General features: G+C 43.6%; 1 protein-coding gene across 1 annotated transcript; it reads right to left on the bottom strand.

The window, feature by feature from the left end:
• Nucleotides 1-1,911: 1,911 nt before the first annotated feature.
• On the bottom strand, nucleotides 1,912-18,761 carry WDR86 (WD repeat domain 86). The gene is made up of 6 exons (XM_054390213.1): nucleotides 18,599-18,761; nucleotides 15,720-15,861; nucleotides 13,826-14,258; nucleotides 6,941-7,076; nucleotides 4,062-4,165; nucleotides 1,912-2,130 (listed from the first exon to the last, which is right to left on the bottom strand). Exons 1-6 carry the CDS (start codon nucleotides 18,759-18,761, stop codon nucleotides 1,912-1,914), a joined length of 1,197 nt encoding a protein of 398 aa, XP_054246188.1.
• Between the last annotated feature and the right edge of the window lie 1,399 nt (nucleotides 18,762-20,160).

Here is a 20,160-nt window from a genome sequence, read left to right as displayed (position 1 = left end):
TCACCTCAGCAACCATGAGCCACCATCTCATAAACACTTCTCACAGGGCCACTACTGCGCTAGGAAGAGCAGACCCCAAGGGTTACAGTGGAACTAAACCTACACTATGCAGATGACCTCCCACAGTGCTTTTTCCTACTGGATATGGAAATCTGCCACGTAAGAGCTACCAAAGCTGCTCTCAGAAGAAGCAAGCAGGGCAGGGAGCAGTAGTGACAGGCCTGGCCCAATGGCAGTGTTGCAGGTTCAGAGTAGGAGGCTGTGGTACCACTGTGGTGAGCCCTGAAGCAGTGCATGTGGTCCTTTGTCATCCATGTTTTCCCTTAAGGGTGGTCTTTGGTTTGTGGCTGTTCACTTCTTCCCTTGAGTAGGGAAACCATGCTCTGGCATACCTGACTCTAGCCCCAGCAATGACAGAAAAGCAAGAAACGTTTCCAAAAGTCTGTTTGAGGTGGTGTTTGGTTGGTTCCCCTCTCCCCAGTAGTCCATCCGTTCTTACTTGCTGTGCCTCTGCAGCCAGCCAAACCCCCTCTAAATAAGAATAAAAAAAGAACTAGACAGCAATTTGTCTGTAGATGCCACATGTTTATTAGTCCATTCTAAAAAAAAAATCACAGCATTTTTATCTTGCTGTAGTACAGAATAAATAAAGCCATAAAAATAAAAACATGTGGTTAGATATTTTTGTACTGGTTCTACAAAGAGTTATCTGCAAATAGAAAAATATAAGAACCCTTGTTCCTTCATGGCTCAGTGATTATCAGAGAGGGGTGAACCTGGAAAAAGAGGGGGAGAACTTCTCGAGTTTGACTGCTCATCTGATGCTATTAACAGCCTAGCAACTCAAGGCCTGACATAGCCTCGAAGGGAGGAAAGAAAACAAAGAACACCCCAAAAAGTCCTCTTTTTGTTTCTCAGAGAATAGGACAAGAGAGTTTGACGTTCCCAGTGGATATAAGGAAAACATTTCCCTTATAAGGACAGTCAAGCAGTGGGCCAGGCTGCCCACAAAGATGGTGGTCATCTTGGTGACTAGTGAACAGCTGCTGACTCCTGCTGAGCTGAAGACCCCCCCAGGGGAGCCTGTCAGGAGCTTCCCCCCTGTGCCCAGGGGTAAGTGGGCAGGTGGATGCACCCCCAGCAGCAGAGAACACCTGTGAGGCCACTGATGCTGCCTTTGTCCAAGTGTGACACTGTTAAAAGGTAAAAACCCACTTGGGTGGTGGGAGGAGGACAATTGCTGTGCCTCTGCAAATAGCTGACCTTGGCACAAAAAGGTCTTGAGCTTTAGCTCTTCAGATTTTGTTAAATTAAAAAAAAAAACAAACCTACAACAAACTCAAACAATTATGTTTCTGCTGACTACTCCCAACTTCCCAAAGAGAAGGCCAGTTTGCTTTAAACTCCTGCTGAGCCATACCATCCTGCATTAGTTGGTCAGATCAGCAAAAACCTGACCCAAAGGTCAGCTGTGAAAATGGAATTTGCAGTTGTTTTCCAGGGCACCTTTCATTTCTACAGTTGGCTGAAGAGGGGCACATGAGTGGGCAACAGGAGCAGGAGAAAACATTTCTCATTTGTTACCAGACAGCAGAAGTGTGCAATGCCTCCATGCCACAGGGAATTGAAAACAAGCAGTTTTTAGTGAAATTCTTAAATCCACACAGAGTTAAGTCACCTGAAACACAGTGCAGTCCCTCCAGACCCCAGTGCTGCTCAGCTGAGAGTCATCTGCAGCAACAAGACCTGGCTTGAGTTCATCTGACAGTCGCAGAGGATCCTGGCTCCTGAAAAAGAGGCTCAAGCAAAGCCATTTCCCACCTCTTTCCAAGTTTTGATTTACATGGACACAGTGGTGCAGAAAACAAACGGTTCAGCTTTGGTCGCTGCTGGAAGGTCTCTCGTGGGCAGTCACATTAGTTCAACAGCCTCGTGTTCCCTGTTTTCTTGCTCTACCATACAGCCAACTTTATTGTTGAAGAGACGAGAGAGACTTCCCTTCTGAGAGCCCCGGCCCTGGGCAGACCTCTCCTTCTTCAGACGCCGCTTATTTCTCTTGCATATTCCCCGGATGTCCCAAATCCTTAGCGTGCCATCATGGGAGGCTGTGTAGAGCAGCTCATTGTGGATCTGAAACAACAGGGTCACGTTTAATACCAAATGGTTCAGCTCAGAATCAGCACAATCAAACTGTCACAAATCACAGCAAACACAGCTTGCCTCAGCACTTAGGGCCTGATAGCTCATTGCAAGAGCCAGTATAAATTATCACAGAAGCTGCTGAAGTGGGATGAGATGTTACCAAATCAGGCCTCATTTCTGAGAGACTTCACAGAGCCATAAAATATAAACAGCAAGAGTTAGTTATAACCTAAACCCACTAGAAAAGCGATGGGGAACTAAACTCAATGGCCGAGTAGGGCTGTAGCTGGTAATTTCTGTGCTAGTTTCAGACTGCTGGTTTTGAAGAGGAAGCTTAAGGAAGCACCAAAATCAGCATCAGTGGGCAGTGGGGGATTTGGGAATGCTTTGCTTTTCTTTTCTTCCTTTCTCCCTTTGCAGTAAGTTATAGATGAAATTCCCCTTCCAAAATTCACTGTTCTTCCAAACCTGCAGTAATTTAACTTTCTTCCCCCACGCCCTGTAGTTTCATTTCCTTAATGAAACCCATTGCATTTACTGCTGTTGTCATGTTTCAAATTCATGTTTCATCCTAAAAACCAGCCCTGGGTCTTGATCTCATCTTCCCTTTCCTGCATCAGTCTGTCCGCCACAGGCAGGTGGGTTGTGAGCAAGCATCCCACCAGCAGCCTGGCTGACGTCAGCACCAAGTACCACACAACCACAGCCCCCTCATCCACCCCTCAGCAGGATACTTGAGATCACATTAAAAGTTGCCATTTCTCAGTCCTCTAATCCCAGATTTTTTTGCCAGGGACACTTGAAAATTAAATTACAAGGAAAATACAAAGCCAGGCTCTGGTCTAGGCAATACTTAGGGATGCTCTGACTTCTATCAGTTACCACCCAAGTCCATCCAGGTGACTGTCTGCTATACAACCAACTGCTCAAGACCTGAGAGTCTGCAGTTTAAGAGCAATTAGCCATTTGCCAATTCAGAAAAAATATACAAAAAAACCAACTATATTTACAACTCTGTACGCATGGGATTGACTCCAAAAGGAGTTTTATCTCTTCAATTGACTGCCAGCCTGATACCTACAGTGTCTCATGTCCTTAACCAAAATCCTCCTGCAAGCAGCTTTTATCAAGATCCCGATTCAGGGAGATGTTGATTCTTAAACACACAAAGCATCCAAGGTTTTAAACTTCCCCCCCAAGATTCCTTGCATGATAGTGGTGTTTACATTGCCACAGAGGATTATTATTTCCTCCCTTTCTAACATTTAAATGCCAACATCGTTTGAGCCGAAACAATATGCAAGCAACTTTTCAGGAACTTAATGAACTTTGAGAACATTCTTAAACCAGAGACTCTTCCATTTGTCTGGCAGGATGTGGGTCAGAGAGGACTACAAAGCTTCTTTGCAATCTCTAAACCTTTCGAAAACTAGATCCTGACTGCAGTATTTTCTATAAACATTCACATACAGGGTAGCACATGGAAGCCACCATGTGGCTGGTAAGCAGGTGCTGTATTGTTAAGGAACACCATGCCTGGGGCTTAGGGGGTTATTCTGCTTGGATAAGGCAGAAACTTCTTTTCCACCTAGAGCATTGCAAACACTCATCATCAGTGTCTTGTAATGGAAGGGATCTCATGTGGTCAGAGTCCCTTCCCTGCCCCTACACAGGGTCTCATTTCTTACGGCTGCTTGTCTAACCTGACCTGAAAACCCTCTGGACACGGACACAAGACTGTCTGCAGGGACTCGCTCTATGGTTCACTTACCGTTATTATTATTGAGTTTGTCTAAAATTACTAAAGAAATATTCACATCTGTTAGTTTTTACCTTACCCTAGAACACCCCCCAGCCCAAGTCACAACAGAACAGCTAGCTGGAAATGAGAAATCCCAGCAAAGAAACCCCTTCCTGACCTGGATGCAGTTGATGATGAACTTGTGTCCTCGGAAGATCTTCTGCAGGACACCACTTCTGGAATTGAAAGCTCTCGCACAGGCATCACCACTTCCTGTGAACACTGCAACGCAACCACACAACACAACACATAGCTAGGTGTGAGCAGCCTCGCAAGAACCTGAGTTCAAAATGTACCTGAAGTAATTCACAGAGGAGCAGGACATAGCACTATTAGGCTTGAGTCTCTTCTCAGAGCAAGTTCAGATCATTTTCATTTTGCTGACCCCAGCATGCTTCTTTCCTTTGCCTTTTTCAAAACACTGAACTGCATTAAGCCTGAAGTTTCTCACACATGAGCATTTCACTCCAGACATATCCACTCCTGCTCTTCCACATATATTTCCCTGCCTAACAATGCCTCAATAATTCTAAGCAGACAATTTATCTCAAGCCTGGTTTTAAAGATTTCCACTAAGCCTTCCATTTGTTTTACCATAGTTCTTTCCAGGTTTCCATTCAGGTACTACAGCATCTTCATCAGAAGCATTTGTAGAGTGCAGCTGCAAACCACAGAAGAACATTACTCCCTCTCACACCAACAATATGAGTTTGGCCTTAGCTTCATTAAAACCATGGAGTTTTTCCCAATTTTCAGCAAAATCTTACTATCAGCAGGCAGGGCCATATCTGTTGAAATACCACAGTTAAATCTTCTGTCCTCAGAGGTGAGTGGCATGTGTAAGCAGCTTTAAAAAGAAGCTTTATAAATTCTTTCAGTGTGGTAGATTTCTTCAGCTAAATCCTGTAGCATAGGACCTTAGCAAGCAGCAGAGCTTTTAAGTGATTCAAGGCCCAGGCTATAATCTCTATTTCAGCATGGCACAGAAGTATTTGAGGGATTTGGCTACAGCTCTTGTATTCTATGTGCTACAAGAAGGGACATGTTGAAGTAAATTAAGCAAGACTAGGGATTTTGGCTTTTCATCAGGTTTCCTTATGGTATCTTAACATGTTCTAAGAACAATTTCTCAGTATTTCAGGATCTTCACATCTGATTCCCAGAACTGCTGCATCTGGAAACTGTAAGGTGGCATTGAATATTTAGATTTTATACTTAGCAATATGCCCCAAAAGAAGCACATTTCTGTGCTTTAAGTGTTACACAGAGGTCTTCATAAACACTCGGTTTTCCTTCACTTAACCCAAAGTCCTCAAGTTTATCTAGAGATAAATATTTCAGAACTGCAAAAAGCAATATATTCACTGCTCCTGCATTTCATGTCTTGGCAAAAGCCACTAGCATGGAAAGGTTTTTACACCCCTGAAGTGTCTGAAGACAACATATTCTTTATCTTTCAGGAGAAGTCAGGCATCAAATTCCTAAAGAGAGGGGAGGAAATTATCATGGCAGTAAATTCAGGACTATAACAGACAAAAGAACACGCTACCTACTGCCACCAGATTTGCAACTTCCAATTAAACAGCACGAGGCTGAGTACCTCCTGGGTACGCCTTCAAGAAACATCTGGATGTGGAAAATCAGTGTTATTTTATATAGGCCACTATAAATTCAATTGCCAAAGCAATCCTGAAAAAAGCATCATGTCCCCTTCTGCAAATGAGTAACAACAATGTAATGCAGGGAGCAAGGCACAAAGTGACTGGAAATCGCTTAATACTATCACACACATGCAGAGGGTAGGAACCAATTAAGAGCTGTTTTCAACATCCAGCTGTCAGTTTACTTTAGCCATTGCTATCAGGATTTTGCTTTTGACAGACCTCCTTTATGTCTTTTGAACTGCCACGCTCAATTTAGGAAGTCTCTTTGCACCTCTGAGTTTGAAAGGAGCACTGCTGATCTAACCCAGATTTAGCATTTAAACACAGGCTTATACACACCACCTGTGACACAACCACCACCAACAAAGATACAATCAACAATTCCTTTGCATTTTTTACTTGAATTTCATGAACCCTTGGGAGGGAGAACTGGTTTTAAACATTCCCTTGGATTTTTAGCAACATGACAAAATATCAACTGCATTAAATTTTACACAATTGTAGATGGATTGCAGGAGAGAAATAACCAACATTAAGTAAATCAGACTAAGAATCAGCTTTAATATTCCCTGTGCTATTAATTACACAAGCACTAGAAACACATCCTGATGATTTAAAGCTTAGTTCTCAGATCTGTCTGGACTCCCTGGACAGTATAAATCCAGTTTGGAAACACAGATATTTTTCCTCTCATTCTCCTGCTCTATTTTCTTACTCAGACTTCAAACTCTTTGAGGCAACAAGACTTTGGGTATGGATCAGATAGCAAGCAAGAGAGTTAAGATCTTCTAACAAAGTTACCACTGCTCAGCTGTGGACACAAAGGGAAAAGAACTTGTGTAAACTGTCTCTAAGAGATGGTCAGAGTCTGAATAGGAAGCCTAACTTAGAAAGAAGCAGTGAGCATCCATAATGTGATTCTGGGTTAGCACAGTACCTACAAGGTAGCAAAGGTGGGCATTGGGCTGCCTATCCAGCAGCAGCGCTTGCTGTCCCCAAGTATGCAGCAGAAGCAGACTGACAGACATCAGAGCAGCATGGTTAAACCGTGGCTGTACAAACAACCCACAGACAGTTCAGGATCTGAGCCACTTCCCTGAGTAACAGAAATAAAAGCAACTGCATCTTTGTTTGCCAAAGAGGGAGGGAAGGTCTAAACATCCCCCACGGAACAGTGCGGCAAAGTTTGATACTGAATGTAAACATGCTGGAGCTACAGAAAGTGACAACTTCACATGCCTTCAAAATACAGAACTCTCTTTAACAATCCTTGATCAAAGGCAAACATCAGAAAGGAGACAGGAGATTGCTGAAGACAGGAAAGGCAACTTACAGATCCCAGCGTGGTATTTCAAAGTGCTAACGCTGTGTTTGTGAGCCTTGTACGTTTGGATTCGCTCCCCAGTGTCTACTAACCAGCACTTCACTGTCCTGTCCGCGCTCCCCGAATACAAGTGCCGATTCACTAGCTGAAGGGAAGAGAAAACAACATCAGCAATTGTCTCTCAGTCACGTCTGTGAGAGCGCTGCCCTGAAGTGACTCATCTGAAGTCATGGCTTCCAGCTCAACAGCCTGTTACAAAGAGCAGCAGCTACACCTGGGAATAGGGGAATGCTGAGCAAAACCAACCTTGCATTCTTCACAATCGCATCTCCCGTTGATTTCAGGGCCTTAAAAACAGCTCCCACATTCCCGAAGATACCAGACTTAGCCCATGGGCTGGTGCAAGCAGGCAAGATTTCAGTGAGCTTAACAACACTAACCATCCATACACTCCCGGAACTCGTTACATTATTACAGCTTCACAAAAACCCCTGTGTTGTAATTTCTGCAAAGCATATTTGACAAGAAGTCTTATCAGATTGTATGCTTTAATTACAATAGAATTTCAGAACAATTCTGAGTACGAAAAAGCACTGAGTTCTCATTAGATCACCTTCTCCTAGCTCTCGCTCTTGGACCCCTGCTAATCTCCTTACACCAGCTTAGCTTCTCTTGGCCAGCTGTTACAGGACTCTCCAAATGGGCTCAGATCTCCTCAGCTTGCAGAGGCCATTTAATCCATATCCACCTGTTAGAGTACTGGACAAAACAGTATGTTGTTGTCTGTTGGGTTAAACATCCCTACTGACACGTTAGGCTCAGCAGATCAGTCCCTTCTCAGGAGCTGGACAAAGTCTACTGACTTCTTCACCAGCATCATCCTGCATCATGCAGTGGGAGCTAAGCCTCCCCACTGCCAAGACTGGCACCCAGTTTTGTGTATGGGCATCCAGGTAATGTCATTTTCAGCAAATTCTTGTGGGCTAGGTCTGCAAGTCCATCATTGCTAGGCTTTTCCAGCTCCAAGTCTCCAAAACTTTATCCAATCCTCTAGGTCCCAGTCCTATTCTTATTAAAGAATTTAATTTTCTTATGCTTTAGAAGGAAAAAGGTAAAATTTCACTCAACAGTTTTTTCCTGATATATCCAACTCTGTCAACTCTTGGTTTAAAAATGATCAGTAGAAAGAGTTCCATATTCCAATCTGCAACTGCCTGGAGAACCAGTGATATTTTCAAAGCTGTACTTTCCTTGGCTGGCTTTGAGCACTTTGTTCACTTTGGCTAACTGCCCAAGAAAGCTCCTGACAAAGAAAAGCATGGCAAAGCAAGGACACCTGTAGCAGAGCAGACAACACAGAACAGATTTGCAGCTCAGATACTAATCAGCTGAGTGGACATTTCAAACACAAGCAGCTTCAAAAGAATTAAAAACCTGATGACAGTCAGATGCCCAGTTCTAAAGCCTCATCCAGACAACAACAACAAAATCTCACTGCATTGCTATCTGCAGTTCTGGGCTGTTAATTTTTCTCATTGTCTGAGGGACTTTGCTTTGAAACAGATGAAACACTGAGAAATATGAACAGAGCATATTCTTCTTAATCCTCAGGCCAAAGTACTGGAGATGTACTATTTCATGAAAAAGTTCAGACTTGCTTGTGAGCAGCAAACAGCAGTAGCAAAACACAGGTTGCAAATGCTGCAGTAGTTACAGGTTTCACTATTAAAAAAAGCCAGGTTCATGCACCCCTGACCTTGGCTCCCAGACACAGCACAGGTTGAATAAAAACACCAAACAGTCACATCTAAGGTTGGTCTCTCAAGAAAACCACAACCTGACTGCTCCATAAGCTTCACTGAATACATGCAGCAGCTTAAGACAATTTCTACCTGTATGAATGCAAAAAAATATCTGCAGAAGAGCTGCTGAGCAAGTATTTCAACCTTACAGGAATGGTCTTTGTTCTCCCAGTTAACCTTGGCTATAAGAAACAATTGAACCTTCATCCAAGGAGAAGAAATTGGCTCTCCAAGCAAGTTTGGACACATCCTCCTTCTGAAGGTCACTGCACTCAGCCTGGCTCCCAGGAACTTCAGGATGAGTTCACATCAGCAATAACATGTCCCATTACCAGCTTGTTTTTCACGCAGGGTCCAGTATTGCTACAATCTGCCAGCTGGATCTTCTGTTCACAGCCACTTCTAAGTTAAAAATCACTAACTTGGACCATTCTCAATTTACAACTATGTAAGCCTTCGGCTGAGTTAGATTTCAGGATCCCATTCAAACCACATTCATTTTAATGAGCTAATGAACTCCCTGTGGGCAAGAAATTTTTTTCTTTTTTTTTTTTCCTGAGAATCCATCTAGAATGAGCTCTCTGGTCTGGCTGCTAGAGAACTTTTTTCAACTTTTTTACTGCAGTGCAAAGTAATGGCCCCAGAACCACATTTCTTTCTTACAGGTGTTGTACACATTTATATTCCTCTCCTTCATATCTTCATCCCCTAGTGAGTTATGCAACAAACGCCAACACAAACTGCAAAAAAATTGTGCACTTAATTTATTTGGTGTGACAAGAACAAAGTTCTGTGCCTGTGCTCACAACAGTTAAGTGTATAAACAGAGTTGAGGCAACAGCTTTGTTCAAAGCATTCTTCTAGTCAGATTTAAAAGGCACCCAAAGGGAATGGTCCAAACAAAGGATCTTTAGCAGGAAAAACAGAAGCAAGTCCTTGCCCACTCGATGTTCGTTTAAAACTCCTTTTGCAAGGAAAGAGTTTTCTTACAAGAATGTTTGCTATAGGATCCAAGCTAAATTCCAAGCTGGATCATTTCTCTCTGCCAGCTTTTGGCAGCACAATTTTGATAAATACTTAGAGGCAGAACAATCAGCAAAGGACAAAGCATGCCTTGTGAACAGTTTGCAAAGCTGCTTTGGAGACATTTAGAAAAACACAAGCAAATATTTACGTCAGGGTTATTCAGTCTACTGGAGGCAATCTCATTAACGAAAATGCATGTTTGATTATCAATTGCAAATACCAGTCCTTAGCCAGGCCTGGAATGTTTAAGTGGAAGAACTAGCAAGAGCTGTGTGATTACGCTCAGCCCACCCTTGCCTTTCCCCATAGCTTCCTATAAAATGTCTTCACTGGCTCTTCCATGCAGAGGGAGCTCTGGGAACAGCTACTGTCCCCTGCCTGCCAAGCCATCAACACACTGCAGGAGGAATGAAGAGTTCTGTCTGCTCCACTGAAAGTTACCTTGCCTGACTATGGGTGAAAGCAGTCAAGGCCACCAGAGCACCCAGTATGCACACGAGTCCCACTGCAGATAGTCTCCTGACAGAACCTCTGTCACTGTAACTTAGAAAGTGGAAGGAAGAGGGGCATTAGAATGGTGCCTGCACCATGGCAGCAGACCACAAGCAATCAGTTCAGTCAGGAAATCACCTTCAACAAATTGACCCTGGGACAGCAGACATGCCCTAGGAAACAGCTGAACAGCTCCCCCTCTTCAGTCCACCATCCAAGACCACCAAGAACAGGGCAAAAGGACGAGCTAAAAGCTTACTGGCGCATTTTGTTCTGCCATGCTAGACGAGACTTGATTTCAGGCTCCTCTAACTTACGCTAGCTGGCAGCAACACCTGAAGGATCTTAGAGCAACTGAGGAACGTTCAAAATCCAAACATGCCTGTGGCATCACCCCTTTGGTTCTCACATGCCAACACTGTGGGAAGCAAGGTGGAAAACATGGCTATGCTTTATGGCTATCCACCCAGGAATCTCCTTCAAGAAGCTCCAGGAATTTCCATTCACTGCTACAGCAACACTATGGGTATTTACTGGAAAGTAATGGGAGAGGACTGGAATGGTCCAGATCTAATTTGCAGCAGTTTAGAACATCCTGGGGCACTCCTGTTAATAACAGTACTTTTTAAAGTTGAGGAAAATATGGTCTCAATATCCAAATTTTTCCTGATCTGTGTCCAGGATGAGAGAGCACACTGAACATTTCTCAAACTTTTTGAAAGGTCACCCTCCCTTAGGGATCTTTATTTGAATAAATAAAATGAAAATAAGTTCTTTTTTTCTTTTTTTTCTCCCTTTACTCTCTCCACGAAAGCATTTCACCACCAAGAGAACAGGTAACCTTTAATTGCCAGCCCAGCTCCTCCAGGACAGGGGAGTGAAGATCTGCTCTAATTAGCTGCTCCCTTCTGCCCTGAAGAAAATGAACTATTGACAACAATTAAAACTCTCTGCTAGCTACTGTAAGCAACTCACAGCTACCTCTAAGCACTTCCTGACCCACAGTTTGAAAAAATACTATCCCAACTCACTGCCACAGATTGCAACATTGTCACTAAGAATCCCTTGGCAAAAAAAGGTTTTGAGAGCTTTTTCAGAAGAAAACAAAATCTAAAAAAATAAACACCTATTCAGGAAGTTTCCCTTCTGTTGTAACATCTTTGTATGGATTCTAGTGATTGACCCCTTTCTAAAAGAAAGAAAATACCATGTGGTCTGTGCTGAGAGGCAGCCAAGTGGAACAGAAGGGCTAGTGTTGAACCCAGTAAGGAAGGAGGGGAAGTAGGAAAGATAGACAGCCTAAAGCTATTCAACAACAGTACAGTGACTGCTTAAGATGGGGTAAGTTTAAGTGGCCTAGAAACTAAATGCTCTCCGTGGAGGGACTATGTACCTCAGCTGGGCTCTTTGAGCCTCAAACATAAGCTGGTGATGAGAGAAGTGAGGGACTACCAATTACTCACAGCTAGAAGATTTGGCCAGGACTGTTGCCAAAACAGCTTGGCAGCAGTAGTCTTGTGTACTTTGAATTGTTCAGGTTTTCCAAATAGATGTATTGGGTTTGCTTGTCTTCTCCTCTACAAGAGGTTCTGTTTGTTTAAAACCATTGTTTAACTCTGTGCTCACAAGTAGAGAGGCATTGCTCATTCTTGAGCATTCACAGAGTGTAATTGAATTTCCCAGGCTTCTGGGAGAGGGTCAAGCCAGTTTTGTGTAACAATTTTAGCAAGAGCCCAATTAAATTAAAGCAAGCTCTGTTGTTGCCAATCTGTGCCTTGGAGAAGGGTTACAATTAAACAGCAAAACATAGCGTGACACTAGGAACAGCAACAGATTTCCTTGTGCATCCTCAAAATACATTACCACAATATCATAAAAACAAGCTTTAACACTGAGAATTTACCTAAGCAAGACAAACATTACTCCAGGGCAACATGATTTTGTGTAGGGTTTTTTTTTCCCCCTTTCAAAAATGAAGTACTATCAGGTTTTCAGTCTGCTAGTGTGGGCTATGACTACCCTCTTTAGAAAACAAGGTAACATTGATTTTACACAGCTGTTAAAAGTACATACTGAAGCTTCTGTAAAGGAAAAGCACTTATGGACAACAAACAAATAGTGAGAGCAGTGAGGAAAAACTGCTGTCACTGACTTCAGTCAGACATTTACAGATATCTAAGGTTTGCCTACCTGAAACTAAGTTACAGCTCATCATATACCATCTTTAAATATACCATTAGCATGTTCTGGTGGATCATGGGGTGAGTGTGCAGGACAAGTGTTTGTGTGACAGTTCCCATTGTCCTTTGTCTGCCTAACCTCCTCCTCTCTGCATCATTAACAAACCTGGCAGCATTCACCAGAAAAATACTGCAAACAGAAAAACAGGGTATAGTTTTTCATGTCACATTAAGTTTTTTCCCCTCTCTCCTTCATCATTTCCTGATTTCTCTCCCCCACGATCTACTTTTCCATTTTCCTTGCCCATTTTCTTGTCTTGGCCATTTCTTTCTCTTTCTTTTCTCAAATTATGTCTGTGTGGTTTTTAAAGCAGGATTTATTTCAGATTATGCTTCCCTATTTTCTTTTGCCCACAATCTAGAGTTAGGTTTGGGGTTTGCTTTTTAAAGTTATCTGGTTTACTCTTTTTCCCCTCCTCTTTTTAAGTTATCAGACTCTATGTCTGTTTACTTGCTCAGGTTATTTTCCTTCAAAATCTGATGATCATGTGTACACAATCCCGCCCAGATAAACAGTCCTCCCAGCAAATCTACTCGTGAGTTTCAAGACCTAGAAGGGTTTAAATAGATACATAGAATCATAGAATCAAGAAGGCTGGAAGAGACCTCAAAGATCATCGAGTCCAACCTGTCACCCTAAACCTCATGACTATCTAAACCACGGCACCAAGTGCCACGTCCAATCCCTTCTTGAACACCTCCAGGGATGGTGACTCCACCACCTCCCTGGGCAGCCCATTCCAATGGCCAACCACTCTCTCTGTGAAGAACTTTCTCCTCACCTCCAGCCTAAACCTCCCCTGGTGCAGCTTGAGACTGTGTCCTCTTGTTCTGGTGCTGGTTGCCTGGGAGAAGAGACCAAACCCCACCTGGCTACAACCTCCCTTCAGGTAGTTGTAGACAGCAATGAGGTCTCCCCTGAGCCTTCTCTTCTCCAGGCTAAACAGTCCCAGCTCCCTCAGCCTCTCCTCATAGGGCTTGTGCTCAAGGCCTCTCACCAGCCTCGTTGCCCTTCTCTGGACATGCTCCAGCAATTCAACATCTTTCCTAAACTGAGGGGCCCAGAACTGGACACTGTACTCAAGTGAAAGGGTTAGAAGTTACTCCAAGATAGCCACTAGAAGCCAAAAGGATATCAGAAAGTGTTTTATGGGATGGGGATTTGTCTCAAGACCACAGAGCACTACTACTTTGTTATCACATGAATGTTTATCTTATCATTTATAACCTGTCTCACAAGAGCTTCTTTATGAATGAGAAGACAAATGAAGCCCTCGTAAGTTAGGATATGGATACCTACTTTGAACAGCTCCTGAAGAAGCCTCTGTTCTTACCTCTAGGCAAATTACTGATCCTTGATGCTCTTTGAACACTTTCAGCTGCTCACCAGTGACAATGTTCCACGTTCGAATGGTGTAATCCGTGCTGCCAGAAAAGAGCTCCCTGTTTGGTGCGTCAAGTATAAGGCATAAGACAGCCCCAGTGTGTCCCAGCAGAGTCTGGTAACAGCGCCCACTGGACACCCACCAGACCTTAACAGTGCAGTCTGTGCTACCTGTCACCAGGAGGTCTCTGCTCACTTTCTCTTCCTCCTCCTCTTCATCCTCATCTTCCTCAAGAACATCCCTGGAGGAATAGTGAGCTAGAGTCAGGACACAATTCCGATGCCCCCGGAATTCCTGGATTTGTTTCTCCTTGTCCACACTCCAACAGCGGGCTGTCCTGTCATAGGAGCCACTAAAGAGATAGTCTTTGGCAACCAGGATCCTGCAAGAAATCAGGTTTGCATGTGTGAACAGCATCATTCTTCTGACAGAGCTTTTTTTGGTCACAGTTTCAATGCCAAGCACCCTGAAGTTAGAAACAATCACAGGAATACAACATACATAACCCAAATTCGGTGTCACTGATTAACGCACATTATTAATGAACTTTCTGATTTCTACTTTTAAAACTGAGACCCTTTATTCAGGTACATTGATGCAGATAATTTTACACCCCGGCACTGTAACTTTGGACCTTAGGGGTTTTCCAAAATCTTTGCCAGCAGCACTATGTTACACACAGCAGCTAGGAGTTGTGAAGGTTCTTTTATCAAGAATGAGCTTGGGTTTTGTTTATTATGTACTAATAATTATTTATAAACTGGCCTATGAAAATAGCTTGGAATTAAAATATTAATTATTTTTTATAAATGCATTTCAAGAACCTGAACTGTAACTGACAGTGTGCAAAGAAAACCATCTGTTCTTCAATCATCAGAAAGAGGGAGTGCAGGAAAGAATATGCATCTCATTTCACTTAGCCCAGGATCTCAAAACAGGAAGAGCAAGAGCACCAAGAGCACTGCACTTATTAAGTATTGAAGAGTAAATCAGAGATTACAGCTCAAGAATTCAACATACTGGGCCTCCAAAATACTGAGTTGTAGCTGCACAAATATGTAACGACTCTCTACAGTTCGTATTTCAAAACCAGAGATAGAGAGCACCATAACCTGGTGTCTTTGTCAGCTGAGTTTGGTCCTCTGGAGCCTTTCAAACTGTCAACAAATTCATACGAATAGGGAACACATTTCCTATCTGCTGATCCAAGCAAAAATCAGGCCAGTGCCAAAATACAGGCAGAGCCAGCCTTCCTAACTATTTACAGAATCTAGCTACACATTGTATGTGTCTGAGTTTAGCAAGGGACAAAAAAACTCGTCTGCTAACAAAGAAATGTAAAAGAAAAAAATAATACCAATATTTGACTGCTCTACTTGTCATTAATTAAATCCAGTCCAACTATTAAGAAGCACTTCAAACTGACAGGCAAATCAGTCACGCATAATCAGTTTAATATTAAACTGCATTTACACAAACAGGAATTGTAATTCCAGACAAAGCCCTGACTCTATCCTTCTTGCTGACACAAAGGTTTGATGTGATGTTTTCTAATCTATTATCGGAAGCATCTGTTATCAATTGAATAATTTCTTCTGGAATTTCATTCCTAGCCCTCAATTCAATTCCCTTGCTGTGTGCCTTTCATTTCTCTATCTCTGTCTATGGATGTGTCAGCACTGTTGCTAGGAAAACTCATCATTACAGCACAGAACACATGTAGCATGAACTCCAAGGTTTATACAACCCATTTTATTAGTGTAGTAATGGAGCATTGCAGTAAAATGCCAGTAGATGTGTAACAGATTACAGGAACACAAGGGAAGAACTCCACTGAACCAACCTGTTAACAATGGATGTGTGTCCTCGGTAAATGGCCAGGCACTGACCCGTCACCACATCCCACTTTCGAATGGTATGATCTGCACTACAGGTGAAGGCAGCCTCATTTTCTAAGTGGCAAAAGGTGATGTAACTTTCATGTCCTAGGAATAACAAAAGAAATAAATTCAATCGCTGTGCATGCAACTAGGATGGACTGCTCTTCACCTTAAAAGAAAAATACAAACAAATGGACTGAAACTTTGGGTTTAAATGCACCATGTTCTTTCCTTCCAAGCATTTGCATAAAGCACAACATTTTTAATTAATGGTAGAAAATTCTGCATATACTCAAAAAAAAAACAGTAAAATTGTACCCATCAGGTAAATCAAACAGTATTATAAAAACATAAGGAGTTAAATTGGTATCAGTATAATAAAGTTTAAAACCAGTTTAAATTTGGCTTGTATTTTTAATATAGAAATGTTTTTGCTTCCTTCTTCTGAAGTCAAGAAAAAAAGGCTGCATTTCAACCCAGCCCATTGATTGTTAGGACGCAAACAGCCCTAAATTAAAGCATGGAACTATGAAAAAAGGAAGCGACATGAGACTTACCACCAAGTTTAGTTTCATTGTCCAAGCAGAATGAAATGCAAACAAAAAAAAAACATATCTGGTAAAAAGTCAGCCAGTACTTTCCCCGTTATGACTAGTAACATGCATAAACCCCACAATTTTCAAAATATCAGTATACCTTTAAGGAAGTGACACAGAAAAAAAAAAAAGAAAAAAAAAAGAGTAAGAGCACAATTATTTATACAGTATTTGGAGTATGTGGGGATTCTACAGTTACAATAAAAATAGACACGACCATTAGTCAAAAAATTCCATGCAGAAAGAGAAGGCAATGCTAGCAAAGAGGAATCGCTGTTACAGCCTCAAGCTTTTGTTGTTGCTTAGCCAGACACGTCATTTCTCCACGGCAGTATTAAATGTACTGAATTTAAAAATCACCTAAGGATTCAAGTCCCAGCTTTGTCCAAGATCTCTAGTGTGAATTGTTGTCACCTACCTAATCATTGGGACACTATTATCTTGTATAATTCTGTTTTAATTATTTAGGCTGTCAGCTTTCAATATCAGAATTGTTTTCTCTTAAGTAACTATCACAAGAGAGACACAGACTTTGCTTGAAGCTAGTGGGCCCTACTGTGATTTAAATAACACTATTCTTTGAGAAGAAAGCATAGAAGAAGAGTAACTATAATTAAAGAGAAACATGACCAGACAAAGATATTAGAAAAACGGAAGCATGTAGAATAGAGAGAAGGTAAAAAGCACTGAGGGAATGCAGACTGCACAGTAAAACATTTTGTTTCACTGACTGCAAAAAACGTATTTTATTACAACTCTTGCATTCAAAAACCTTGCTTCAGTTTAAAAGCAAACCAGAATCCGTGTTACAAACTCACATCTTGCTTGCTCTTAAGCAAATTCATCAGATACCACAAATTAAACAGATCACCAGGGCTACAAGCAGAACTATGCCCATCCTCACATTTTTCTGAAAACTTTTTGCAAAGAAGCTTAACCAGGACAGATTTTAGCTACCGGCTTTTTCCCACAACATTGTGTAATCCTGCTCTGAGAAGATCAAAGGCAGATATTGGTCACTGCACCGGAGTGTCAGGCGGATTTTAGCCATCAACAATACTTGAGCCACACAATGAATGTCAAAATCCCCTGTGGCAGACAAGGTCTGGCTCTGCTCTGGTCAAAACCAGCCACAACAACAGTCTGTTGGTTATGCTGTGGTGGAGGCTTGCAACTGTTATAGATATAGGACCATCAGTAATTATAATTTCTATCATATACATTTACACAACTGTGTGCATGCATAAATATAAAATACATACCATTAATGATCTGATTTGACTGACAATTCACAAACCATCTAGCCAACCTTCTTTAGCTTTTACCCCAAACACTAACAGTACACAGACCAGATTCAGAGTATTATCCAACACATTTCTCTTTCTAGTTATAAGTTAATTAGTGGTTTAAAGGGATTTCTAAGACTACAGCAAATGCAGTCATTTTCCAGGAGCTAGAATCATGGCAGGATGTGGGGGAAAAAGACAATACTTCATAGTTAAGCAAGCAGGCAAACAAACAACAAAAAAATCACAGCAATGTAATTTCTTCATTGGAAGAAAAAAGGAATAGAAATTCCAAATTTCTATTTCTGTATTATAAGAACAGAACGTGAGCAAGAATACAAACATTTTTGGGTGAGAACATGTTCAGTTCACATCTGACTCCTGCATGACTGTGCTTTTCTACAGAGTTTTTCTTTTCTTTGTTATTATTGAGGTGCTAGTCTATGGATAATACATTTTCTTTAAAATGCAAAACCAACTTACAACTGAAAAGCCATGCAATTAACATTTCTGTGTGTCAAACATGGGGAAAAATACAGTCTATCGAGTAAAGTTTCTTTCCAGGCTTCCAGATCAAGAGGTTCTAAACAAAGATTGTCTGGAAAATGAGATTATTAAAACGACAAAGGAAAAAAAGAATGAAAATAAACTTAAAAAAGAAAATCTGTTTTATTAGGGTGTGAAACAGTGGGCTTCCAGAAAGACATGTAACTTAAACCACTGCTCTGTTCCACACTGAGATAAAATGATCATGAATTCAGCAGCACTGGTAACCTGTTTTGGGTTGAAACAGCTTCTGCTTCACATTACTGTAACAAATACTCAAAAAAACCCACAAAACAAATCAAGGATGATTTTGGCTCTCTGGCAGGCTGCAGGGACTGAAAGAGACCAGAACATGCTGTGTGGCCTGTGCCGTGCTTTAGACTCAAAAACTGAACCAAGAAGAAGCTATCGTACCTTGGAAGTGCCCATGGCACTGGCTGTCGGCAGTGCTCCAGAGCCGTGCAGTGCCATCTTCACTACCTGTGAGCAGGCGCTGCCCGTCCGGACTCAGGCTCAGCCAGTTGATGCCTCCTTGATGATCCGTGCAGACCTTCACGGCTGAGCCACTGTTCCCCATTCTGATGGTCCCACCAAAGGCAGAGGTTGTGGGTCAGATCATAGGTGCTCTGTAACGCCCAGACCATGCTCTGGGCCTTCAGCCGTCTCCCACCGACCAATTTCAGCCATTACCTCAACTCCGAAAAAATCAGCAGGATAGTCCAAACTCCTGCACAGAAACACAGAGGAGAAAGAGGAGGGCACGTCAAATCATTTCATCTCCCCTGTAGATACATCACTTTCTCAGTCAGGGTGTGCTGATGCCACTGAGAGCCTTTCTCCGCCAGAACCGAAGCCCTACCATAGAAGATAACCCAGCAACCACACGGTCACTGCTGCGTCTTCTCCATAGGCACAGAGGCGCCTCCAGCCCCTTGCAGAGGACGCAGCCCGGACGCCGGCCGTACCGCTACCTGGTGCCCGGCTGCGAAGCGGCCAGCACGCTGCTGCTGCTTTAGCAACTTTAAGGCTTAATTTGGGGCACGCTGAACAAGCGAAGCCTCCAAGAGGGAAGCCCAGCCTCACGCAGCCCCCAGCGTCCCTGGGGGCCGCCTGCCCCCTTTCCCGGGCTGCTGCCGCGGGATCACCTCAGCGGCCCCCAACCTCTCCCCGCCCCGGACTGCCGCCATCCCTCCCACACGGCCCCCCGGCATCTCCGCCCTCGGCACTTACTCGCTGCCCCGACACGGCCCCGGGTGGAGGCGCGGAGCTACTCTCCGGCTGAACAACCCCGTACTCACCCTCTGGGGAGGGGGAACCTCCTCCTGCCTGGGGGCCCGAAGCCAGCGCCGGGCTGAACGCGGAATCCCCCCCGCCGCCTCCGCCCTTGGGGGGAGGCGGGAAGGGCTCTCCTCCACCTCTGCTGTGCCCCTCTCAGGCCACCTCGGGGCGGTTCCCCACCCCCAGCGCCGGCCCTCCCACCATTACTTCCCTCTCCATTTTAGAGCTGCTTCCAACTTAGGCAATCCCCCTCCCCGGAGCGGGAAGCCGCGGCCTCCCCGCGTCCGCGCTGCTTCCTCGGTGCTACGCCTCCCCGCCTCGTCCTCCCGAGAGGTGTCCGGCATCTCGATCCCTCTGGGATGGTCTTTCCCCAACAGCAACAGCCATATGCATGAAAAGCGGCATCCCCTGCCCCTCTCGCCGCCTGCCTCCCTAGGGTTAAAGCCGCCCTTACCTCACTTCAGTCACCCGGCGGAAAGGGGGAAGAGTTGAGGGACGGGAGGGTCTCTCCACCCTGGGAACCGTTAATAACCACACTGCAATCAACACACCCGTCAGTGCTCCCACACTCCCAGTGGAGTCCCCGGACTTGTTCTCGGGGTGAAACAGCTGCCAGGGGCACGTTTCGCCCCCTCAGGCTGCCCCGCCGGTCCCCAGCAGGCTGCAACGGCTCCGCCGCCTCAGGGCACCCCCGGGAG

The sequence above is a fragment of the Indicator indicator genome, chromosome 20 (assembly GCF_027791375.1).
Source record: "Indicator indicator isolate 239-I01 chromosome 20, UM_Iind_1.1, whole genome shotgun sequence".
NCBI lineage: Eukaryota > Metazoa > Chordata > Aves > Piciformes > Indicatoridae > Indicator > Indicator indicator.
This window is presented reverse-complemented; position numbering and strand designations above follow the sequence as displayed.